Genomic DNA, 26,670 nt, shown 5'->3' on the forward strand with positions numbered 1-26,670 from the left:
GGCACAAATCGTTACGTGTCGATAGTTTTTTATGGCTCCTTTGTGAGTGCCCAGTGGTGGCCAGTGGACCAGTCTACAGCGGTCCACATAGAGGCGTAGCGTAGCATATGGCGCAGATTAGAAACGGAGCTGATATATTTTATGAGGAAGCAAATTGCATCAGCAAGTGAAACTTAACATGTCCATGGGAGGAGCTTAACTTTATTAACTAACGAAAACGAACTTTTGAGAGCGGCGAAAAATTCGATTTATGTGCGAAAGGGAAACTTTATAGCGATTGAGATAGGGAGAACCCAATCGGGCTTCAAATATAAAAATGGATTTATAAGAAAGTAAAATTTGGTTTAGAGCTGAAACGAATTTACGATTATATTGACCAAGCTGTAAAAATAGTAACTTGAAGTAATTTTATTCCAATTAGATGAATATCATTTTACATTGCCCAATTGGACTTGTGTTAACTTGACAAATTCTTATTTGAACATATCGTATTATGTAGTAGAATCTATAGAAATACCGAATTTGCTGTAGAAAAAGAATAAAATGTATTAAAATAATTGAGCTTTCCAATAGAATGAAATTTGCCCAAAAAAAATGAAGCTAGACTTTTATTAAATTAGATTGCAATATATATTTATTTAATTGATATTGTTTAAATTATTATTTTGTGTAGTTAGTATAGCTAGTTATTTTTTTTATATATTTATTGAATAAATTCACAACTTCCTTAATACTTTTTCAAAACCTCCTCTATATTGATTTATTCGAATTGAAAGCTATCAATGATTCACGTTTCGCTTGATCCATTGCAAGTTGAGCACCTTCAATAAAGAATAAAAGTTCCCCTCGCATTTCACGTTGCACGAAACGTGGCGCAGTGTGTGGCAAGTTTATATAGTGTGAATTGCTTTCGACAAATTGAAGCGTCATCAGCTAGCACCGTTAATGCCTGTTAAAGCAAAGGTATACGAGTATATATACTCGTATACTTGTATGTCATGTATGTAAATAGACGACAGGAAAGATGTTTTCATGTTGCTAATGGGCACCTTATCGGGCCACAAGTGTGTAAATACGAGCAACAGATAAAATGGGAGACGCACAGCAATCAATACACAATTCCCGTAAGGCTTTATCCGGGCCAAGGCAAACAAATGAACACACGAGCATATGAAAAGGTGCTTCACAGTTTTTTATATAGTTGAGCCGATCGGAGTATTGGCACAGCTGCTACTTTATAAAGAAACTTCAGCGATCGGAACAGGGCTAAACACAGCCGACGACCTTATGCAAAAAAGGTGCAACCTTTTCCATATACAAAAGCAACTCTTTGTTGTTGCTGCTAAGCAAATACGTTCATATATCATAATACACACAGACAGACAGACAGACACACACACACACACAAGTTGCGCCCTAACGGAAAGTTGTCGGGTGCTTGGGCTTGGGGTGCACCAATGTGTCTGTGTATGTGTGTGTGTCGGCATTCGCCTTCCTGCCCAGCGTTGGCGTTGTGCTATGCAAATACACCTTGCGTACTATCGAATCGCCTCCTTCCGGCCGGAAAAGTGATCTACACTCAAGTGGCGATAGTTCATGTTCTGTTTGGGGTGGTTTCCACACATGAAGGGGGTCTGAACTTTTCCTGTCTACCTGTCAAGTTTACGCCTGACGGCACAAGCGCCCGATAAGTGGGCAAGCAGCTGGGAGAGAGCGACTAAAAGAGTCCTTAACATATATACATATACATATATAGCATGGGCAGGAGCAAAGTCGGCAACATGTAGGTTCTGCTAGGGGTGGATAACTGACAGGTGTGTCAAAAAAATTGAAGAGAAGAGAAGAAGAGGAGACGCACTCGAAATTTGTTTAGACGTCAAATGAATGGTTATCTAACAATAAAACTATTTCGATGGGATTAAAAGTACAGTTTGATCAAGACTATATAGTCACAAATTTTAGTATGCGTAAGGAAAGTGTGTGCTATGTTAAAAGTATGCTATAGAATCGGAATGAAATTACTATAATGTAATAAAGTAAGCTTATTAAATTATGAAATGCTTGAAATAGGTAGTGGCAAAATTGTTAAATAGGAGAAAGGTTAGATGAGGCTACTATCTTTAAGGAAGAAGTTAGAATTAAGCTAGTTTAAGTTGATAAATATTTAGATTTTGATTTACCCCACTGAAATATTAGATTTTTGCTAGTCCAAGGCTAGATTCTATTTAAATATCTAATTTAGTTTCAATTTTCTATTTGTTACACCAAATTTTTGTTATTTTTTTAGAAAGGAAAAGAACAAGTTCTGCTATTTTTTTTTTTTAGCTTGATAGATTAAAAAAAAAATTTTTTGCTTGCATTATTATTGTAAGCGAATAGGATATACTTGAATTGTTTTTAATAATATTATCACGCTTCTATTAACTAAATATTTTTGTCAAATTGACGCTGGTGAAAATGGGATCTTTAGTGTCAAAAACAAGCTTCTTATCAAATGCGAAAAAAATAGCAAAATATACATATTTTTAATATATTCAATTCCTTCTTGATGAATTGAGCTATATTCAAATTGCCTTTAAAGACATTAAAAAATGTGAATAATGTGGCACAAGTACTGTAAGTCTGAGTTCACTCTATCTGAATATATTTCCCAATATATATCAGAGCACTTAAAAAGCATTAAAAAAACAAAAGAAAACCTTACGAAATGTCTTCCGACAACAATAACTTCACATATGCTAATGTCGGCCTCAACTGAAAAGTTCAGTTCTACTTTATACCTGCCCACAGAAGTGTCTATTGCATTTCTAATTACGTATGTATGGAATGGTCATTCTCTTAACCCATTCCGAAATGCTATCAATTACATGAAAAGTAATGCTACTACAATAGCTGGCCACGGCACGATCCGCACGCATGCCCAACTGTAACCCGTGTGGATGGGGCTGGGGATGGGGATTGGCTACGTGAGTGGCGGGAGAGTTGGCGCACGGCTTCAATTGAAGTTCAATTGGAGACGCGTAGATTGTGATTTGATTTTATTGCCAGCACACTTAACATAATGAGCGGCACGATAAGATCACGTTTCCTCCAAAGAGACGACACCGACAGTTGGCGACTAGCGCATGCGCATATGCTTCCTGTCTGCCTTAGTGCCGGCCGGCCGGATATTCCTTTAAGTACTCGAAGGCATTGTCATCGAATGTCTCGGCTCAGTGTCTGTGTCTGAGTCTGAGTCGCAGTCGCAGTCGGAGTCTACGCCAACGTCTGCAATCAGTGCACAAAAGTTCAAAGTGCATGGACGGAATAGATGAATTTTCATGGAGCTCCATTGAAATGCCAAGTGCAGCAGCAGCGGCAGTAGCACTGAGCGGCAGCAGCTGATGGAACAAAGGACACACCACCTGTTTCCTTGGGCTTTTGTTCTGATTTATTTCAAAAGGAAGTTCATTGAACTAGAGTGAACTGTAGAGTGAACATGATTATAAATGAAATCGCAGTGCGCGTGCAGCGACATGTCTAAGCCGCACTTCCCTCCACTCTTCTCCATCTTTCTATCTTACTCTCTCTCTCTCTCCGTCTACCACTTATAGTTTAAGTACGCATCGTAGAGCAACCTGGATCTGTAATAGCGCCTCTCCGTCTCCATGAACTGTATTATATCCTTTACATTCATGTGCTTGACGCGTATGATGAACGAACGTGGCGGCGGCGGCGGCTGTGCACCGCCAGCTGGTGCCTGTCCGCCGATTGCGGTAAAGCTAGTCGGTCGAAGTGGCTTGCGAGCGCCCAGTGCCATCATAGCCGTATAATTCGTTGACTCCAGACGCATTTCGTTTTCGCCCGAATTGTGGGAGCGATTACGTTGCAATTTCATCCAGCGCCTGGAATTGTAATTGAATACATTTATAGTAGATTTCAATTAGCAAGTGTTACCTGCGATGGCCGTAGGTGGAATCATCATCCGAGCAGCCGTAGTCGGCCACCTCGCGATCGTTGAGAAACATCATTGTGGTGCGCATATCGTGCATCACCACACAGCGTGGATCGTTGTACAGATTGTTACCGGAGCGATGCTCGCATAGCTCGATGGCCGAGAGCATCACATACTTCACATAGGTCTCCACGGCGGCGAGCAGGGCATTCAAAATGTCGTCCTTGAAGTCCTTGGTGACGCCCTCCACGGCGCAATACTTGAACAGCGTCTTCTCAATAACTTTCGGCTCGAAGAACGACGGGCGCGGCATGTCCGAAAACTTGGGACCCGCAAATGATTTCTTGCCCGCCGACAACTTCTCGTCGTCACTGAGATCGGGCACAATCAGATTCTCGATGATGAGCAGCCGGCCGGCATAGGCCTGCATGGGCACCTCAATCGGTTTGCTGGCCATATTCTAATGAGCAAACAAATGGAATGGAATGGAGTTCAAGTTGATTCTGGCAGCTGCTGGCTAGCAAAGCTACGGCACGCTTCTGCACCTTTGGCATGTGCAAGGCAAACGCTTTAATAGAAGCTAACATATGCCAGCATGATCCTTACCGGTCGAGTACACGATCAGTGACCGCAACAGCCCAGCACTCGGACAGCACTTGTTCCTCTCCAGTGCACAGTGCACTCAACCTGCCCACACAAGCTCACATCTGCAGCAACAGGAGCGAGCGAGGACATGTTATGCAAAGTGCAGTGGAATGCGAAAGACCAAAAAGGCAGCGTGCTGACTGGCACGAGCGACTAATTATTCAAGAGAGCTGAGCATGATGGAATGCTAGAACTAGGACAGAGCCCAACCCGAAATGCTCTAAGCGGATATTAAGCAACAACGACGCGCGACTGTCGCCCGTCGCCGGTCGACTTCGCCTACCCCGTCCCGCACCACTGACTCCCACAGCACAAAGTGGAAGGTCCAGTTCTGCCCAGGCCCGTCCCGTCTCGTCCAGTCAGTCAGATATGAGGGTGCTTGGGCGCATACTTAAACTAGGCATTACCTGAGCTCTGGGCTGGTGTTGTGACATGTTGTTACCCCTAGCTAGAAATTTATTAGAAATTCTGGTCAAGGTGTCTGTGTGTGTGTGCGTGCGTCAGTCGCTTTGTTGGCTGCGTGTGCCGACGCCGCCGACACCGTCTGTCGCCTGTTGTCTGAGTTGTCGCCCGGACGAGTTGCTTTGCTCCCGAACAGGTTCATTACGCGTGCCGTCAGAGCGGTGCATTGCAGTGCAGCGCAGTCGCAGCCACAAGGCGTCGACCTAATTATGTATTTTCTTTTGTTTAATTATCATTGTTTTTACAAGTTGAGGACTTGGCCAGATAACCATAGGGGTAGATGCGGGTTTACTTACTTGAGTTGTTGGCTGATGCAAGGTGCGCGGTTGGCTTGACTTTTCTTATTATTATTCAAGTTGCTTCAAGAGGAGCTCAATGTAAGTTGATTGAGAAAGGAAAGGCTCTTGTAATATAAAGGCAGACGAGTGACGAAAGTCGAAGTCTACTTAGAGTGGGTTCGTTTGACAGTCAAACTAACTTCAGTACACTCTAGTGGTATTTTCACTTCTCGATTACTCTGAGCCTTTTACAGCACTAGAGTGAAACAAAAATTATGATGAACTTCTATAAGAATTCGTTCACATTTGCTCTCTCCTTTTATAATATCTTTAATCTTGCAATTGATTAATTAGAATTGAAATTAATTGAATTGAAACTCTTACTGGCATGCGAAAGCAACCAATCTGCTTATCGTCTATCGATTACTCTTAGTATTTTACAGCACTAGACTCGAACGAAAACTTTGCTTAAATTTTACTAAAATTCTTCCTCATTCCCTTTCTCTCTTCTCTCTCTCTCTCTCTTATATTCTAGCTATAATATCTTCAATATTAAAATTGATTTATTATAATTGCAGCACAGCTTTTACAGACTTCCAAAACCAGACACTGTCTTTATCGCCTATCGATTACTCTGAGTCTCTTACAGCACTAGACTCAAGCAAAAATAATTATTAAGCTCTTCAAGAATTTTTTCTTATTCACTGATTATCTCCTTAATTTTGCAGTTGATTAATTAGAATTGCAGCGAATCTTTAACCGGCTTGCAAAAGCATCCACTCTCTTTATCGCCTATCGATTACTCAGTCTTTTACAACAGTAAATGTTACACGAATTTCTTTCATTCTCACAGTCTGTCCTTCAATTTTATCTTGAATAATACAATTGATTAATTAGAATTGCAGCAAAACTTTTATTGGCTTCCAAAAGCAACCATTGTCTTTATCGTCTATCGATTGCGCTTGGCCTTTTACAACACTGCGGCAAAGCACTAAAAATTTGAATAACGATAAGTTAGCAAATAGTCAGTGCATCAATCGTAATGCTAACGGTCCATATTCAAACCAATGTATTTAGAAATGCAGATTGGCAATGGCAATTGCCAATGCGAGGCCAACTTGCATAATTCAGCAGGAGCAGGAGCAGGAGAAGGAGGGGAGCAGCCGAGGAAAGGAGGGAGCCACAGTTGGGATCAGCGCATAAACTAAGCTAACAATTCAACTAAAATGCCAACTAGATAATAAAGAAAGAGGCAAAATAAAAGCGAAGAAGCAGGAGTAGAGCTGAACGATAAACGACAGAGCCAGTTGGCCAAATGGAAATACAAAAGTCAAGAAATGCGAACACGAATGCCGCAGTCAGTCGAAGGTAACCCGAAAAGTGACTGCTGCTGCCAGACGACGAGTCAGAGTTGCAGTTGGAGCGACCACCCACACGCTGTTTGCAGTGCATCCTCGCCGCCTGCGCAGTGTCAAATAGACAACAACAACAACAACGATAACGACAACAACGAGAAGAAGAGTGAGTGTTGCGTGGAGCGCGGGCGTAGCTGGACGTATTTTTTTTTTTTTTTTTTTTTTTTTTTTTTTTTTTTTTTTTTTTAGACGTTTAGACCGATGAGTTGTGGGCATATTCCAGCGAATAAATATTATCATATGGAAATTTCTTTTCAGAGCAATTACGAATATCACCCCCTCGCCCCACGCTCCCCCTCTTTGGCAAGGTGACCCAGCAAACGTCAAAGTTTTGCGCACAGGAAATCGAAATCGCAACAAGTTGACGTCGCAAACGTCGACGATGATGTAGCACCGCCTGCAAGTCGATGCGATGCGAGTTGAGAATGGGACGCTGTGTCCCATTCATAGATATCCACAGCATGTGGCAGCAGTTGTAGAAAGTTGAAGGCAACATGGAGTGCAGCGACAGCCGGGCACAGGTCGCACACACACACACACAGATAGACAGCCAGACAACAATTGGCATCGCCTCCATTCAGCCAGGCTTTTGCGTACCTGTTGGGCTGACTGCGTTTTTTTTTTTTTTTTTTTTTTGTAGTTTTGGGCGCAGCAAGCGAAATTGGCAATTGTTGCGCTTTTAGTAGCGGTGGCAGCTACTGTTGCTGCCACACACCTTGCAGCACAGTCGAGCAGCGGAAGCAGCAAGCCAAAAGCCACTGTTTTGCTATATATAGATAGGTATATACCCTATGCATCCTGCCTCGCAGAGCTGGGCTTGCTGTGACTGTGGGTGTTGAGGCAGCTTTTTTTTATATATAGGCAGATTAATAAAGATAGAATATTTAATGATTGTTATAAATATATTCTCGACCTATACAAGAGAGCAGGTGGTAAAACTCAGCTTTGCTAGTATATAAGTAGTTCAGAAATATTCCAAGAAAAGATAGATGAAAAAATAATTTAAATATAATTAAATTTTTAGGTTTATAAGTCGGCAAATGAGAGTGGAAATTTAGTAAATAATTTTTTTCTGTAAAGAAAGAAAAATATATAAATTAATACATGTATTCAAAATAAAGCAAAACATATAAACAACCATATATATATAAATATATTTAAACATTACATTTACATTAAAATAAAATGTATACAAAAAAAAAAAAATTATTAAATATACTTTAACTTTTATTAATTCTGCTTTGCTTCAACATTAAATTAAATATTAAACATTAACATTAAATTAAATACTTTTCTACAGGATATCTGAGGTTCAAGTACTCTGAAATCAGTACGCTCCTACTGGTTATTGTTCTTGCCACCTCTGCCCAACTTTTAAGCCATTTTAATGCAGGGAAGGCGGGGCGGGTGGAGCTGCAGCGCTGTGAGGGCTTTTAACTGCAGTGTTGCATCTTGTGGGTGTGGCTGATTGGGCGAAATGGATGAGTCTGAGCCACAGCCTGGGCTGGCCGCAATGATCAATCTTTGACGTGAAACGTTTATTGCGAATGCAGGCTGACGTTGTTAGCTTAAATGTTGATTATTATTATGACGATGATGATGACGTTGTGCATGTGGTTGTGGATATGGATGTGGATGATGTGGACGTGTGAAAGTGGCGGCGGTGGCGGCAACGGCAACGGCGACGGCGGTGGCTGAAGATTTTGATTGCAGGCAACGTTTGCCCTCGGTGGCAGTTGCATGCGACTGCGGCTGCGGCTACTGGTTTTCAGCCGCCACTTAAGTGGGCGTGGTGGCATTTGAAAAAGTTAGCTTGATATGCTGCTTGCAGGCCTGCTCCGATTTAAATATGAAAGGAAACGATTCATTTTGCTTATGGAAACGGCTGACAGGCGATGGTAATGTTTCAATTACAGTTTGCATTGCTTAGCTATTAACTTCGATGTGAGACGAGCAAAAAAAAGTGAAACAAAAATGCACCTGATCTGCACCTGCAATACACACAAAAACACACACACCCACACATAGAGAGAGACAGGTTGACGTGTGTCTCGTTTTTCTTTTTGAGCAGCAGGAAGTGAAAATGACACGCCTTGCCAAACGGAGACAATTGACAAAACACCTACAATATTATTGTTGCTACTTCCACTTCTAATTTATTTTTACAGCATCGCATTTCCGTTTGCTTCTGGGAAACATTGAAATTGAGCATTGTTTCCAGCAAATTGGTAACAGGAATACGATAACAATTGAGCGATCCTAACTGAGCAGCAAACAGAAATAGAAGAATTTTAGAATGACAAATAGATTACTGTTTTTTATTAATATTGTTACTTAATTTTTATGTGAGAACATCAATTATTTATTGCGTCGTAGTCTTTTATCTATTGCCTGACATTAACTTCAGGGCTTTGTTAAGAAAATTCTGCAAACTTTCTGAAAATCAAATTTCGCAATTCCTGAAGCTTCAGTGATGAAACTAGAAAAGGAAAAAGAATCGTATAAAATTTATAAAAAAATACCCATGAACTATAAATTATCCACCGACGAAATTATCGAAAATGATCAAAACGCTAAACGAACGAAACGTTCTACTGCTAACCGAATTTTATATTATCATGATTAAACTACCAAAAATGTCCTAAAGCTATATTAAAGGATCACAAAAATATCAACGTTTTTCAATAATATTTCAAAAGCTTTGTTTATATGTATTTACCAAATCTCAAGGAACCCATTAATCGAAATAATCCTATATACATAAAATACATACATTTTATACTTATTATAATCGTATATTATAGCAAAACAAAAGGTCAGAAAACTTCGCATCACAACAAGTAGCAAACACTTTATAAAAACATTAAAGACAAAGCGAACGAACCACATGGTGTAGTGCTTGGTACTTGGCCAAAGCAGCTCCCATTCGGAGTCGCCGCCAGGCATCGATGGATGCCCATTGACGACACGTTGCCAAAAGAAAATTACTCGTATTATGTGAGCAGCAGAGAATTTCTTTATAAACATGACGCGCGTTCCTCGATGGCACCATAAACCGGACGATAACCCGCGTGTGCCTGCGCCCCACGCTGACCCCCAGGGCTACGAAAAAAAAAAAAAAACAAAAACAAAAACCACACATAAAACAACAACGACAACAAAAATCATATGCAAAGTGGGCAAAGCGGGCAAACTTAATAGCTGTTAGGCTGCAGTCGGGCACTGTGCCCCCAACCGATGACTGAAGTCAGACGACTGAATATAAGTAACAAGTAAAGGTATTTCCAGTAGGGACTGATTGACTGGGAGATACCCTGCAGCGGATGAGAGAAGAGTTTATATTTTAAATTTGAGTTATAATATTTTTAAAAGTGTGAAGTGAATCTAAATGAATGAAATTTTTTCAATATGAAAATAAGAGTAATATTCGTAAGCTTCTCAAGCTCTAAGAGCTCTACGAGAGGTCTTTGTTTAGCACAAATCTTATGATAATGATTTCACTGTCTTGAATAGGTATATCATGATGATATGTAAATATGCTTTAGTACTTTAAGTATGGTACTTGATCGTAACGTGATGTTTGATATAGTCAATCATATATAGATTAATGTCAATATTAAGGATATGTTACGAAAAAGCATAACAGTGATGCTCTCTGACCTATGGTTCCCGAGATAAACGAAGCATACTGGCACATAGAGCTTCTCTATTATAATCTTCGGGAATTCAAGAAGCGAATATCGTATTGCTAACATTTAAAATTTTAAAAACTGCATGCAAAACCTGGTATAAATCAAAAAATTTATAAATATAAAAATAAATAAAAATAATAAATATTAAAAATAAGGCAAAAAATCTTGAAAAACATTGCCACTAAAACATTCCCACATATATTTTCTAGCTCCTACGTCTCCCAGGATCAGTGTGATATGAGGACACACAGGTCTTCTACTTTGCTGACTTAAGGACAGACACGAAAATAGATAATTCTCTTAATAAATGCTAATGACTAATGCATTCGAACTACTCCTGTACGTATGTGACACATTCGAAAGAACTAATATACCCTGTAAGTCATTTTCAATGAGCTAAATGTTTAAGGCAAGTAAAAAAAAAAAAGAGAAGAAAACCAAAAGTGCAACACGCCGCCGGCGGCGTGCATGGCCTGTGGTTGCACGGATATATGTGTGTTGGATGCACGCCCCCCACATGGACAAGGGAGCGCGACTGTCCACGACTCTCCCCTCCAGACGGAGAGCTGACGCTGCTGACGTTGCTGAAGCTGCAAACTGTGAATCGCGCTGGTTCGTGTGTCGTCAACCTGTAAAATGTATAACGACAACATTAAGCTCGTGCCACCAGCTGGAAGTTTAATGGTTGGGGCACTTACCGCTTGTGGACTGTGGCACTGTTGCAACATCAGACCGCGCAGAGCACACACAACGGGACCAGAGCTGGCTAGCTGCGCGGCAGGTTCATCACGGTTCAGGCAACGGTTGATCTGATTTGTGTCGTCTCCAAAAAGGGAGGCACAACAACTCAGTTGCTGTAGTTGTTGTCGATGTTGTTGTTGCCGTTGTTGTTTAATGTAATAAAATTTTAATATTATAATTTTTGCTGTTAGTTTTTTGTTTTACTCAGCTGTGACCGCTATGAAGCTGGTTTGTTGGCTCGCTTCGTGCGTCGTCAACCTGTTCCACGTCTGCCTCTAAGTAGTTCAGCCGTGCTCAGCTCTGTTTCCAAATCACGGCCAGGTGCGCTAGCCAGGCAGCCTCATATTACGCGCTCCGTCTCTGTTTTGTAAGGGATCTTCATTTCTCGCATTGCATTCAAGCGAAGAAGCCACTCGATGTGTTCAATGGAGGCCGCATTGTTATTGCTGCTGCTGCTGCTGCCGCTTTAGCTCCTGGACAGATGCCGCAACGAGCCAAAATTAGTGCTCAACACTCGTGGATGCATTATCCTGCCGCGTTGATTTATAGACGCGCGCGCGCTCATTCCTTCTTTCTTTTCAATTATTTTTGGGACCTGACATGTTTTCTTTGGTGTATACACACACACACACTCGCACACGCACATGCACACTTATTTATTCAAATGCGCTTGAGCTGCATGCAACGAGTGCTGACACTAATGAAAAATCCTGTAAAAACATCTGCGCGTGCGCCTAAAGTGCATCGCGTTTGTCTCTTCTCTCTCTCTTTGGATTTATGAGTCGTGTCTGCATATGACAATGCGTAGGTCCATGGCGTGTTGAGAGATTGCCAGAAGAGAAATTATGCCAGAAATTTTGAATGAAAATCAATTAAATTGCCATGGAATCATATCAGGAAATTTTTTTTGAATAGTTACAGCATTGTATTTGCATATTGGAATATATAAAAATTGCTTGCTTGAAATATTATTCAATATTAAGAAAATGTAAAATGAAGTAACAATAAAATCTGAAATATTTAGAGTGAAATGTGTTATTAAATATACCTATGAAATGAAAGAATGCGTTTTGTAAGTAAATCAAATTCTAAAGGAATGAAAGACTATACGGATTATTAAAGGAACAGCAAAATGAAGATTACAACTGAATTTATAATAGTTAAATACTTATAAAAACTGTTTCATTTCATGGGATTTAGTCTCAAAAATTTATATATATACATACAAATATTTATTTATATATACAATTAAGATCTTAGTTCAATTAATGTAATGATGGAAACATCTTAAGGCAAAATCTTAAAATTATCAGAATTAAAGCAATTAGATTCGGGAAATAAAAAAGGATTATCAAGGAATATTACTCTATGCTCCAGTTTATGGCTTTCAAAGAGCCCACTCAGCTTATCACCATTACAAATTCTTGACACAACCTTAAAACCCTATTCGTATAGATAGAAAAATGTATAAATCAAAGAAGTTCTGTACAGTTTTACGTGTTAATCACTTCCAGAGTCAAGCCAATACTGAAAGATTACAACAATGCCAGTCCATAATCAAGGCAATATACCATAGAAATTGTAATTAAAATAATATAAAATGCGTAATTAAGATTAAATTAGAGTAAAGCATTAAAAGAATTCACGCTGCGACCGCCCACAAAGTAAATAAATAGCATTGGATCGCCCAGCGAGTGAGGCGATTTCATTCCACGTAGACGCATGTGGAGGTGAGCCCATATACGAGTATGTGCAGTCATCAAATTGATGGACATGATTAGAGACTTAGCATCCAAAATGAAAAGAGAAAAGCGCGACCTTTGGCGCCTCGCAGCGGCGGTGCAACAAGCCCCTAAAAAGACAGATGTATGCCGTATAATTGATGAGCTTTTAGCATTTAACAAAAAGGGAAAAAATGTGAAGAAGAAGAATAAGAGAAAGAGTCAAAGAAAACTCAACGACGGATTGAAGAGGCGACGGGTGCAACTAACAGAGAAAGAGAGAAAGAGCGTGAGAGGGAGTGAGTGCGGGAGGTAGAGAGGGTAAAGGTGTTAAAGGCAGACGAGTTCGGGGCCACAAAATGATTAATCATTTGGCAGGTGCGCGCTTGCAACAGAGAGCCAGCCGAAAAGAAACGGTACTCGAGAAAAGGGTTTGCTTTAACAAGAAACTATTTAACTTAATTTCAACGGTTTGCATTTTTGGCTAAACTGTCAAGTGGACCGCGGCGGCCATAAAAAGGATTGCCTTTATTTGGACTGCCACACCCACACACAAAAGGTGCGGCCTCTATGCGTGTGTGTGTGTGTGTCTGTGTATGTGTGCAAGGCGTGGCAAGGACTCAAGCCTGTGTCTGTAGGCTGGCCATCATTATGTAATTTGACGAAAATCATAAACGAGAAACAGTTCACCAAATCAAAGTCTCGCCTAATGAAGGGTTTAAGCCTCGTTTGCAGCTTGAACTCATTTCGTACGATCTTTGCTTTATCAAGATTTATGACAATTAATAATAGGTCTAGGGCATTATGAAGCGATGCTCAGCCACTTCCGCTCCCAATCAATTAAAAACGAAATATTAAGCGATGCCAGCGAGATCTGGAGATTTTGAATTATGACAAAAGATATATAAGCGAGATTTATGTTGACAGTTCGCTCTAAACTGAGAGTCATAGCAGACCACCTTGCCGAGGGCGCACTGTACATGACGCAATCCCGGCACCTTGCCAAAAAAAAAAAAAAAAATCCGAACGAAGTTAAAAAGGACGGTGCATGTCCTAAGCCATGGCCAGGCAGCTGGTTGGCATTCCTATCTTCTCCCTCTCGCCCTCTCTCTCTCTCCTTAGCCCTGCCTCTGGTTTTCTAATAGCTTCTTCAGCTCTTCAGATGTGTCAGCTGTCTGGCCGCCCGCTTTTGTGTGCACATCTTTTTGTTCTGCTTCTTATTTTTTGCGAATAATAGCGATAGGCATCAGCACATCCTAGGCACAGGTTCCAGACCTGACTTTCGAGTCCTGTGTGGCATTCGACGAAAACACAAAACGAGATGTGAGACGAGGAATCTGGAGAGACGCTCATCACCTGTCCTTGTGCCAAAGGCAAAAGTATGCCCACATTTGTCTATAATACTTTTTCATTCTATTCTCTTTTCCTTTTTTTTATTTATTTTTATTTTTTGCCATGTTGTCCTTTGTTTGAGGATTTAGCGTTTGATCCAGTAGGTAAGTCGACCTGCAGCCAGCAATTGAGTTTTTGTATTGGCATGTGCCCTGCGCTGCAAATTGGACGCTGAAGCGTAGCGCAGCGAGTGATTCATTTGGCCCAACTATGCGAGAGAGTCGAGATTTGATGGAAATACTCTTAGCTCGAGTAGCTCTTGAAGTTTTCCAATACGATGCGCTCAAGAGCCTTTGCTGTTTTGCTGTGGGGAGTGAGATATTAGATAGTGCTGTATTTAATGTATGGGATATGTTAGAATAGAGATATTGGAACTCCATCTATAGATTTCTAATATAATACCTTAGATTGAGCTGTAATTAATGCATGGAATATGGAAAAATAGAGGTGTTGTGTAGAGAATTGGGGAACTGATTAATTGATTAATTAATTAATTAAATTAATATACAAAATTCTCTATTAATTATTGAAAAAAGTAAAAAGATCTGTTTGAAACCGACTAAAATTAACTAGCTATATAAATAGATATATAAATAAATACTACGGGATTTTAGGCACATCCCAAAGAAATTTATTTTAAAAATCAATTTTACTTATCTCACGAAAATATAATAAAATATAAATTTTCGAAAAATTAGGCAACCGCACAGGATAACCCTTGTGATAACCAGTTGAAACACCAAATATAAACTGTATATATATTTTCTTTCGTACTATCTCTTATATATATTCTCTTATTATCTTGTCATCGAGCCTGACTAAATGCAAATACAAACAAACAGCAACCGCAGACACTTGTTAAGCGTTTGCCAAGCTGTTGGTAAATAAATACCTGAACTATGAGCAAATAGAAGCTCGACCCGTGGGTCGACTGCCTGAGCTGACTGAGCTGACCACATGAAAGATAAATGAAATGTCATTTGAACACGCACAACACGTTTAGCACCTGAATTTGTTTGCCTTTGGCCAACGGCTGTCTCATAGCGTTGTGATCGTGATTTCTGATGACACGAGCATATTTACCACGCCGAATGGGTTTATTTGCCTGGGCAATTTGCTGGTCAAGCAGGTGCCCGATAAACTATGCCAGATAAGCGACCTGGCCGGGCTTAGCATTTGGTCAAGAGACTCGACCACACCTGTTGCTTTCTCACGGTGCGTGTAGGCTTTTGCAGTGCAGTTGATCTACCTCTCTCACTCTCACTCTATCTCTATCTCTCTCTCTCTCTTTCTCTATAGAAAGCCATACGACTCTGTTTAGCTTTGTCCTGCCGCATCGCCGTCTAATCTGCGAACAAATGAACTGCTTAGCAGGCGTCTAGCCCGCACGCCGCATGCTCTAATTCTCTATTTCTCTATTTCGTTTCGATTTTGCACAGTTCCTAATATAACTGTGCATTGTCTCCCATTTGTTTAGTTCTTTCTTGTGCCAGTAGCTGTAGGTGGTGCATTAGCGCTGCCCGTGCACGCCTTCGGTGGTGGCATCAGGTGGTCTGCCCCGAAATGAGTTGTACAACCATCTGGCCGGCACAGCTGGGCCTGCCGGGCTGCCAGGTTGTCTAGCTGATGCGAATTGTATATAAGGAAGTATGCTCTAAATGGAAAAGAATTGCCTAGGAATTACTCTTTCACTGCATTCACACGATTCAAAGTTAAATAAATTCTTTAACAAATGCGCTCGATTTTAAATGAGGCTTATGTCATTTTCCATTTTTCTTAATATCTTCATTTTTAGTAAAAGTGTATAAAATGTAAGGTTATTCGCTTTATTAGAAGAATTTGCTTACGGGGCGGAATTTCTAGCTTTTATAGTTTTCGATTACGATTAAATCTATAATGTGACTGAACACAGTCAATTTATCGATTTGTAGTTCAGATGAGCTGAGATATTCAAGAAAAATCTTAAAAGAAAAAATTGTGAATATATATGTTATTATATATGTTATTAAATCGAAGAAAGGAACAACTCTATAAAGTATATACTACTAATAGGGAGTCTCACGCTCTTAAGTCTTTCGATTTCTGGAGCTATGGATGCTTGAAATTTGAGCGTACATAGTCTTAGAGATCGGAGAGATGGTCATAGAATATTCACAGGCTAATCGCTAAAAAGATCGGATAGGCACAACTGAATTAATAGATTCCAGAGTCCGCACTACAATTCTCATGATCACGACTGTATATACATACATATATAAATTGACTGCACTCAATTTGAGCCAGGTGCATCTGCCGCTCGTCACAAGCGAAGATCAGAGCAACATCTTCATTAGAAGCCACGCACAATCCAATGTGCATCGATCATTATGCGCTACTAGAGGTAGAGGCTGCTTATCCTCAGGCAGCTACGCCTGCTGCTGCCTTCAGGTCCTATTGTACGCAAATCTGAACCAAATTTATGCAAATTGAAATTCCTGGGCAAACACCTGGCCAGGCACACATACTATAAATACTATACTTGCACATATGTGAGTGTGTGTGTTTGTGTTTCACAATTGTTTCAATGGCAGCCTGGAATGATGAATGTGCCAAAAGATTCCACACGCCGTGCCCGGGCTGATTACACCAGCTAACACGGGGCAGACAACTTGGCGCGTCGCACACAAAACTGTAGCAAATCTTGAAGAGGCAGAGGAAGAGTGAGAAGAGTGAGAGAGAGCGGGAGAGGGAGAGGGAGAGGGAGAAGAGTGCAGACAGAGCAAGGTGTCAATTCTGGGAAATCGACGCAGCGTGCGCGGCACAAACAATGCACAGCACAGCGGGAGGCACTGGCCAATGCAGAAAAAGGCTAACAAAATTGTTATGGTGACAATGACAATGCACTGGCTATGGCCAAAGCAGCAGCACCAACAGCAACAATTGCAACTGCAACAACAACAACAACAACAACGGCAGCAACACGTAACGAAGCGCAGACAACATTATTGTCATCGCAGCATCAATGGGCATTGGGAAACTAGTGCACTGGGCTGTGGGAGAATCTCTGAGCTCCAATTTAAAAAGCTTCACTTCTGCTTAGAGCTCGTCCTCATCTTCCACTGCTCCTCCCCTTCGCCTACACTTCTTCTTCTTGTTCTATTCTGCTGCCCACAGGCAATTTGCATCTGGAGGCATTTTTGTTTGAAAAATCACGTTGTTAGTGCCTGACTGAACTTTTACAATTCCACGACATTATTTATTTATTTTACCTCTTCTTCTTACTCCCATTTGTATTTTATATTTTAGTTTTTTTTTTGTTTTTTTGTTTTTTGTTATAATTTACATACGAAAACATAGCTGATTGCGCGAATTCACATGTAGGCAGGGACTTTAATGGCACGCTTTAGTGTTGTAAAACGAGCATAAACTTTGGATTGATAAAATGAAATAATTATTGCTGGACAGCTATAATCATAGTATGTCACTAGAGTCAAATTATTACATCATTAAATTAATTATAATAATAAAAATAATAAGATATATGTACATAATTAATTTATTAATAATAAATATTAAATTTAGTCTACAGCCAAATGATATAATATTTTATTAAAAATGATATGTATATTGTATAAGAAAATGTTAATATGCATTCATTAAAACAAAAATTTTGTATACAATTTTAAGATTGTTTTTAAATAAAATAAAATAATTAAGAACTAAAAAAAAATGCTCTAAAAAATTTTTGTAGCTATATTTTTACAAATTTCATAATATTGGAAAGCGTGTAAAAAGATATAGTTTTTTTTTTTTTTTTTTAGCAATTTAATATTTTTGTTACTTCAGTTTATTTGTTGCAAGATGAAACAAGGCACAAGAGCCGCACAATATGAGCAGCTCTTAAGGTACTAATCCTATTTAAAGGCACTGAAACAGAAATAATAAAACTCTTTTACGACAAGCTTTAAAAAGAAGCAGAAGAAGAAGAAGAAGAAAGCAAATGCGGCCAAGGGACTTGCGACTGCGTCTATATGTGTGTCTCTCTGTGTGTGTGTGTGTGTGTCTGTGTCTGTGTCTGGGGCAGAGCAACAAATTATTAACGACATTTTAAATACAACGCCTGAGCACGAGAGCGATAGGGGTCAAGCGCAGGCCAGGGAGACAGAGCGAGTGAGAGAGAGAGGGAGAGAGTCTGTTGAGACTTCCTTATGAACGAAGACGCGACGCGACGCCTTTTAATGAGATTTGTCTGCTCCGAAATACATGAAAAACTCGTGTTTCTTTCTGCATTTAAGCGTTTTAAGGACACGCAGGCAAAAAAAAGAAGAAACAGACAAAAAGCCACAGCCACTTGTTGAGGTTGAGGATAAGCAAAGCGGCCAACGTGTGGCATTAACAAGTGTGCGTGTGTGTGCGTGTGTGGGATGAAGCGAGCGGAGAAGGTGGAGAAATACAGCTCCGCAGCTCTCTACAGAGTTGTGCTTTATATTTTATGCTTCGAGCAGGCAGTAAAAATTGAAAATTACTTTTGTAACGAAGCTCGAAGGGAGAGCAGGAGAGACCAGGAGAAGCCTGGAGAAACCAGGAGAAACCAGGAGACACCGGAGAGATGCAGGCCCTACCGCAGCATTTGAAAGCTGAGGCAATAATTGCAGCACAGTGAAAATTACAATCGAGCATTTTTATTGACTCTACCTCACGGGCCTGGCCCAAAAAAAAAAAAAAAAAAAAAAATAACAAAAAAAAAGATGTGGCGACACGGATCTGCGTGCGATCGATGCACTCGATGAAAGTGCGTGCGGCTTATGGAGATCTCTGAACCTGGAAGCTGGAGCATCTGCACCCGCGGCGTTTTTGTTTTGTTTTGGTTGCTGTGAAAGTTTCATAAATGTTTCAGCTCTGTAGCTGTTGTTGCGCCAGGCAGGATATTATGTTCCAAGGAGCACAAGACAACTGAAAATGTTGTCAATAAATGTCGTAGACTTCAATGCCACCCAGGAGAGTTAACTAGAAGAAAAAGAAACGCTCCACTTATTGGCGCAGAACTTGTCAACGGGCGACAATAAACTTGCTGCCTAGATGATTTAAGGCAGTAGCCAGCGTAAGCTAATTAACTTGCGCAGCGGTTAGGCACTCCACACCTGTTGGGTGGTCCTGCCTGGTGGAGTGGAAAAACTAACGTGAAAAAATTAGTTAACAAGATCATTAAATCTTGGTTAACAGTCTATCGAGGCATTTGAGTAGAGAGAGAAAGAGAGGGAGAGGGAGAGGGAGAGGGAGGAGGAGACAGAGGACAACAGTTGCCCAAGCCACGACGATAAGATAAGAGCGAGGGATGGAGAGAGAAAGAGAGAGAGAGAGAGAGAGATCCGACTGGCGCTGAGCATGTAAATCGCATCTGGCACAGTACGTGGTCAGTTGGATGCTGTGGATGTGGATGCTGCACCGGGTTTTATCTCACTAATTTATGCTGCTGGCCCTGGCCTGGCGAGAGATTGCGCTTGCCCTAGACTGCGACTGGGACTTCCCAGAAGCGGACAACAGAGCAAAAACAGAAAACAACAACAAACAACATTTGATAAGCGCGCTAATTAAGTTAAACGTGCGCCTGTGTGGGCAGCAGGATTGCAGATTCTGGGAAGAAGAAGAGGAGCATGGCAATTGGCACAGGTCTGCACTCGAGCATGATTTATGAAGCAACTCAAGCCAATGCTAGCCCAGCCTAACACCTTTTTTATCTGACAAACAACATGGAAAGTGTTTGTTTGTTTGTTTCGCTCCTTTGACAGCTGCTGATGCTGGTGCTGGTGCTGCTGCTGCGGGTGGCTCCACTTGAGAGCGCTGCATGTGTTGTTTTTTAATTGCTCAACACGCGTTTCGGTATGTGTGTGTGTGGCAGGACTTGTGCGTCTAAATTTAGAGTTACGAGTTAAACCCTTGTCGGAGTCGATTAGCAAGCGACACTTGCTTAAGCATGCGCCGTTTAATGGGGCAGCGTTTTAAGAGAGCGCTAAGAGCGCCACGCGGAACCGTGTGGGAATGGAACGATGCAAATGCTAAGAGCTGTGGCTTTTAAGGCAGCTTAAGAGAGCGTTATGTGAGAGCTTATTTACTTGCACATATAAGTTAAATAAGCTGTGGAGCTGTTGGATTTTGTTGGCTCTTTAGCTAATAATTATTATAAACTAAAAAAATATCAATAAAGATGATTAAGGTATGAATGAGATTAGCAACTTACATGAATTTAGTCTTAGTTCAGATTTTATAGATGCGCATATTTGTTTTTGAAATAAGGTGTAGACCACTGTGTACATATGTATATGTACATACTTATGTATGTATATGAGTGCATGTGTATATGTGCTCGCACAACTGTGACTACATCTGGAATGAAAATATATATATAAATATATGAATATCTGGCAGGTCAGCTTCTTTGACTTTACCCCATTTCTTTGACCAAAACAAATACAATCGAATCTATTTGAGAACTACCTGAAGCTTTGTCAGTTGACACACGTGCCGAGTTTTACCTGGACTTTGTATACCTCCAGGTCCTTTTCCTTATCAAGACCTGCACCTGATCCGCTCTGCCTCGTCCTCATCTTATCAGCTTCTCTATATTTTTCTCAATTTGGGCAATTTAATACATTTCTTCGATTTCGATAATTAGTGTCGTCATTCCGTGCGATTGTCAAGTGCCATTCACACAGCTCGATAAGTTTTGTTACATGCAACTCTGTTTATTCGTCAATCGTGATTTGTCATTTTTAGTGCGTCTTAATTATTGAAATTCTATTTGAATTTGCACGCGTCTTGAATCATATCAGAGAAACTGCGCAAGAGCCATTTGCCACCCCCGAAAAGAGTCCAGAGCAGAGCTAAGAGCGTATTACATGTTAGTATTCTACATTATTGTTGCTTTATCATTATTATTTTCACTGCTTTTTACGCTCCGGCGCTCTTTGCAGCCGCTGTCTCAGCCGCTGTCGGGACTTCGTGTTGACTCGTGCGGCGAATGATTGAAAGAGAAGAGCTGCGGCCTGCATGCTTCTTCCTGTGATCGGACTGCGCCACTGGATTCGCTCTCTTTCGTTGCTACGGCGGGAGCTGGGGGCCACGCTGCACACCATAGCAAACATAACGGCATTTAGTTGCAGTCGGTTTTTTTTATTGTTGTTGCTGCGGCGGCGTTAGCGATTGGTGCAAGTGTACGCGCTCCGAAGTATATAAAGCATATATAAACTGAGTGAAAACCGGTTTTGGCGCGGAGCTCTGCGATTGGCCGCAACACAACGCATCAACGCACACACACACACGCACACAGTCGCAGTCAGGTAGCCAGCCAACAAGACAGGCATAAACAAGGGAGCAGGTAATTGCTGCTCTTTGACTCGCTCTCCCGCACAGCGCTCTCTCTCGTGCTCTCTGGCTGCGCGCAGCGCTAGTGTGCCGCTTATAAAAAGGCTGCTAGCGCCGTTTGGTTTTCAGTTCTTCTCTTTCGTTCATTGCAACAGCAACAGCAAAAGCAAAACCAAAATCACATTGACGGCAAGTCCACACAGACACAGTTCGTTCAGTTCGTTAAGTTTTGTGCGCAACGCGATGTTTATGTGAAGCAACAGCCAGCAGAACAGAAACAGTTGAGAAATTCGACTGTGACAATAATCAAAGATAAAATAGCAAGAAATAAAACAAAAAACAGTTACAAAATGCATACCGTCGAGCATATGCTAGTGGAAAAGAACTACAGCAAGTGTCCTTTAAAGAAGCGTCCGGTCAACTATCAGTTCGAAGCCGAGCCCGAGGATTTGTGCCTGAAAAAGAACAGCAGCAGCAACAGCGATGTCTGTTCGCCAATACCAACAGCGACAGCTGCAGCAACAACAACAACAACAATTGAGCACTCAGCGACATCAGCCGCCTCCAGCGGCTTAGAGGACGAGCTCATCAATGTGAGCGACTGCTGTGAGGACGAAGGCGTCGATGTGGATCACACAGACGATGAGGCCGAGCAGATGGATGTGGAGCACGAGGATGACGACGATGTCGATTGTGTTAATGTCGAGAGTGATCCCAATCAGACACAGGCCGCTGCCCTGGCCGCTGCAGCCGCTGTTGCAGCTGCCTCGGCGGCTGCGGTAGCCGCATCCGTGGTGGTGCCCACACCCACCTATCCCAAGTATGGCATACCGCCATGGAATTTTCACATGTCGTCCTACACAGCCGAATTCTATCGCACCATCAATCAGCCGCATCTGTCGGCCGCGGCGGCTGCTGCGGCGCCACTGCGTGGCGAGCTGCTCTCGCCCAGCTCCCCATCCGATTCGTTGGGCTCCCTGTCGCCACCGCCCCATCACTATCTGCACGGACGCGCCAGCTCTGTGTCGCCGCCGATGCGCTCCGAGATGATCCACAGACCGCAGCTGGGCGTGCGCCAGCATCAAACGTTTCTGCCCTATCCGACTTATCCGGCTGCCGCCTATACTGCTCTAGGCTATCCGCATCATCAGCCGCTGCATCCGCAGCATCATGCGCCCATTTCGCCAGCCTACTCCGAGAGCTCCTACTACTCGATGCGCAGCCTGACGCCCGAGTCGAGTTGCTGTTCGGTGCCCGAGGATCTCTCCCTGAAGCACAAACAGACGAGCGCTGCGGCGCTGCTCGGTGATGTGGCCAGCGGCAAACAGCACAACAGCTCCGTCTCCTCGGTAGCCACAGTGTCCTCCTCCTCCTCCGCGTCAGTTTCGTCGGCCTCCTCGGCCGCCTCGGTCTCGTCCTCGCCCAGCAAAAAGGACAAGTCGGCGCCGCCACGCTATCAATGCCCCGACTGCCAGAAATCCTACTCGACCTTCTCGGGCCTCACCAAGCATCAGCAATTCCATTGCCCAGCCGCCGAGGGCAACCAGGTGAAGAAGTCCTTCAGCTGCAAGGACTGCGACAAGACGTACGTCTCGCTGGGCGCCCTCAAGATGCACATCCGCACCCACACGCTGCCCTGCAAGTGCAACATGTGCGGCAAGGCCTTCTCCCGGCCCTGGCTGCTGCAGGGCCATATTCGCACCCACACGGGCGAGAAGCCCTTCAGCTGCCAGCATTGCCATCGCGCCTTTGCGGATCGCTCCAATCTGCGAGCGCATCTCCAGACGCACTCGGACATCAAGAAATATTCGTGTGGCAATTGCTCGAAGACATTTTCGCGGATGTCGCTGCTGACGAAGCACAATGAGGGCGGTTGCCCGGGCGGCAGTGGTTCCGGATCCACCGGATCCAGTTCCGGCGCTGGCTCCAACTCTGAGCTATCCTATGGAGGCTATGCCGAGCCCTAGGCTCCGCACAGCATCCAATGCGTCGTATTACACAACGACGTTCACAAGCCATGTTCCACCAAAAATTAGTTCCTAGCTCGAGAGTAAGCGCAACCCGGCAGCTCCATACAAAAAAAAAAATATCCAAGACACGCACACAACCAGAAACACACACACACACATCCAGTGAAACGTAAAAATTGTATTTTTATTTTATTTTATTTTTTATTTTCTAGTCAACATTTTCTTTGCAAGAGAAAATTAAAAAAAAAAAAAAAAAAAAAAAAAAAAATTGAAAGAAAATATTTTATTAATTTCATGAATTTCTGACAATTTTGTTTCCATGCCCTAAGTGTGTATCAATCCTAAGCCGATCTATTGTAAAGTATTTGCAAATATCCTGTACATATAGGTATTACGCTCCGGCGTCTAACTGTAAAGCCTCTAAGAGCAATCGACAAGAAACTGTAAACTATAATTCTGTATACATAGAACAAAGAATTCGTATATATTTGTATCTCCTCTATTATAGTATTCTAGCATAGCTCTCTATATATACACACCTATATATATATATATTTTTGATATAAATGAAGAAACTTTTTGCATACATTGAAAATGTGCTAAACATACAAATTTTTAGATTTACTAAAGAAAACAAAACTTGAAGCAAACAGAACAAATATTTTGATACGAAAACGTTTTATAATTTTAAGTAATTTATTACACGGTATACAAAAAAACCGCAACAAATACAAAAAAGAAGAAAAAAATGAAGAAAATGAAAAAAAAAAAAAAAATACATTTATTTACATACAAAAAAAATTTATGAGCATTTTATTGATTTGATTTTGGAATTGAAAGCAATTTCAATTGCAAAGCGCGGGCAAAGGCAAGGGAATATTGGGAGTTTTAAAGGATTTCAGATGACTTTTGGACTTTTTCAAAGAAGTAAAAAGTTGAGAAAATAAAAAAAAAAATGTTTACAACATTTGAGAAATTCTCTAACTCAGCTGAATTATCAAAGGTTGGGAAAAATTCTATAAAATAGTTTTCGTTAGATAATAATTGAGATAATTTCTATAGAACATTTAGAACGCTCTAAAGGAATTTAAGTATAGTCAAAATTTAAGCTAATAAGAAATTTTCTATAATAGTTTGATCAATTCCAATTGCAATTGCCCGAAAATTCTCATTAACAGCTCTGTTGATATTCTTAGCGGCATTCAATTGGATTCCAATTGGACATCTGTCAAGTTCCCACCTTAATTGTATGGGAAATTATGCGTGAATAGCCAGCCAGCTTCATGGACTGTAAAGCGCTTTAGTACCTTATACAGTTTTGATTATTTTTAGGTCATGCTCCTCTTTCGTAAGTTTCAGATGGACTGCGAATACATATGTATATACACACATATATAGCGACAAGCGTTCGATCGATCGATCCGCTCGCTCGCATCGAAGTCAATCAGCCAATCGCGACATTTTATTGCCAGAGAGCTCAAACATTAAAGTTTTTATATGCAACGCTGCTCATAAATTATATTTAAATTTCAGTGCACGTACTCAAGCGTACAATGTGAGTGTGACTGGTTGGGTCGAGCGGGTGATGGTGAGTGGGAGGGGGAGGGGGTGCTGGGTGATTGGGGTATTTTGCGTGTGTAGAGCGCTATTCACAAAATGGCAGTCACTAAATCAAATCGAAACTCACACACACACACACACACACATACACAAGCACGGCTCAATAGATTCGCTTAGAGATCATAGAGCTAGCTCCATCAACGTCTTATTAAACATAAACCTATTTTAATGAAAAAGATCAACACAAATACGCAGATATTTATTTATTTATTTACCTCTTTTTCTATGTATTTTGTGTGTGTATGTGTGCGTGTGTGTATTTTTTTTTTTCAGCCCAGTTCAAACGATCCACGTCGATCCCGATCTAGTGATGCGGAAAGAGAAATCAAATGGCGACGCTCCACGGGCGACAACTACTTTAAAAATTGGTAAGGAATACTCATGATACGGCTAGCAGTTGCTTTAAATACACTACAACATATGTAATATAATATTTTAATATATTTAATATATTATATTCAACATCATATCAGATTTTTAATAGACTTCAATATAGATCTCACTTTGCTTTTCTCACCTTAACAAAAAAAAAAAAAAATAAATATATATATATATATATATTTGATCCCCCATCAATCACTCAAGCAATTACTTCAGCAATCACTCAAATATCTCAACTTGTAAATACCTAAATATTTTAGAAAAATGTATTCACAATTAAAATCTGATATTCCATTGTTTAAAGCTGAAGACTGTGTGAACAAGTTCGATGTGAGTACATGGAAATATATCAATCATAATCAATTAATAATCAATCAATTATACGTATAACACTTTTTAAAGAAGTTAAATCTTAACAGGTTCCCATATATAGATTAAGTTATGTATATAATTATTTACTGATCAATATATATTTTGAAGTTCCACAACATCTGCCCAAATTCGAATACCCTAAATATACGTATAGGGTATAAAATATGGGTGCGTTCTCGACTGCTAAGCAAACTCATTATCGAGATCAATTGATCGCCCAGGCGTAGACCAGGTTAGGCCAGGCCACATGTGTGTGGATCTGCGCTCCTCCAGCTGTACGGCTGTATCTGGGCCCAGTCCCCCCTCCCCCGACGAAACGAGCCCTAGGCACCCAAATGGTAAACAAACTGCCACGACTACGACAATTGTTGCCAAATTAGATCATCAGCAGCAGCAGCAGCAGCAGAGGCAGCAGCAGCGGCAGCGGCTCCAAACCAGACTGGATCGTCAGGTCTCGCGGAGAGTCGAGGCTCACGTGTGCAGCGATCCCAGCGCTGCGATCGTTGAGCCAACTCGACGTAAATATATGAAATTAATATGCACGCATTTCGTGGCTCGACTTCACTACAGTACAAGCTAGCCCTGCCTCTGCCTCCACTTTATTCCCCTCTCTCTCTCTCTCTCTCTCTCTATCGCTGTCTCCCTCTACTTTTCTTTCTCTTGCCATCGCGTAGGGCTGCGGGTGCGAGGGTATCGCAGCCCGATC

The 26,670-nt window shown here is 41.4% G+C and overlaps 2 protein-coding genes and 1 long non-coding RNA gene across 5 annotated transcripts; 1 reads left to right on the forward strand and 2 right to left on the reverse strand.

Moving 5' to 3' along the window:
- Positions 1-3,407: 3,407 nt before the first annotated feature.
- Positions 3,408-5,715, reverse strand: nht (no hitter). Of its 2 annotated transcripts, none has more exons than XM_018001553.2 (3): positions 5,338-5,715; positions 3,937-4,394; positions 3,408-3,884 (listed from the first exon to the last, which is right to left on the reverse strand). In XM_018001553.2, exons 2-3 carry the CDS (start codon positions 4,389-4,391, stop codon positions 3,581-3,583), a joined length of 759 nt encoding a protein of 252 aa, XP_017857042.1. In that variant the 5' UTR covers positions 4,392-4,394; positions 5,338-5,715; the 3' UTR covers positions 3,408-3,580. The 2 variants fall into 2 exon arrangements, with proteins under 2 accessions (XP_017857042.1, XP_089320977.1); XM_089464851.1 differs by lacking the exon at positions 5,338-5,715 and adding an exon at positions 4,541-5,254 and having other exon boundaries at positions 3,937-4,479.
- Positions 5,716-14,292: 8,577 nt separating this feature from the next.
- On the reverse strand, positions 14,293-20,973 carry LOC149269619 (uncharacterized). Of its 2 annotated transcripts, none has more exons than XR_016269013.1 (3): positions 20,706-20,973; positions 20,498-20,643; positions 14,293-14,584 (listed from the first exon to the last, which is right to left on the reverse strand). It is a non-coding gene; the product is annotated as an uncharacterized LOC149269619 (long non-coding RNA). The 2 variants fall into 2 exon arrangements; XR_016269014.1 differs by lacking the exon at positions 14,293-14,584 and adding an exon at positions 17,974-18,186.
- Positions 20,974-21,019: 46 nt separating this feature from the next.
- On the forward strand, positions 21,020-23,859 carry esg (escargot). Its single transcript, XM_018004955.2, has 2 exons — positions 21,020-21,157; positions 21,231-23,859. The coding sequence occupies exon 2, from the start codon at positions 21,972-21,974 to the stop codon at positions 23,586-23,588; it is 1,617 nt and encodes a 538-aa protein (XP_017860444.1). The 5' UTR covers positions 21,020-21,157; positions 21,231-21,971; the 3' UTR covers positions 23,589-23,859.
- Positions 23,860-26,670: the final 2,811 nt, after the last annotated feature.

The sequence above is a fragment of the Drosophila arizonae genome, chromosome 3 (genome assembly GCF_054131065.1).
Source record: "Drosophila arizonae isolate 15081-1271.41 chromosome 3, UAZ_ARI_1.0, whole genome shotgun sequence".
NCBI lineage: Eukaryota > Metazoa > Arthropoda > Insecta > Diptera > Drosophilidae > Drosophila > Drosophila arizonae.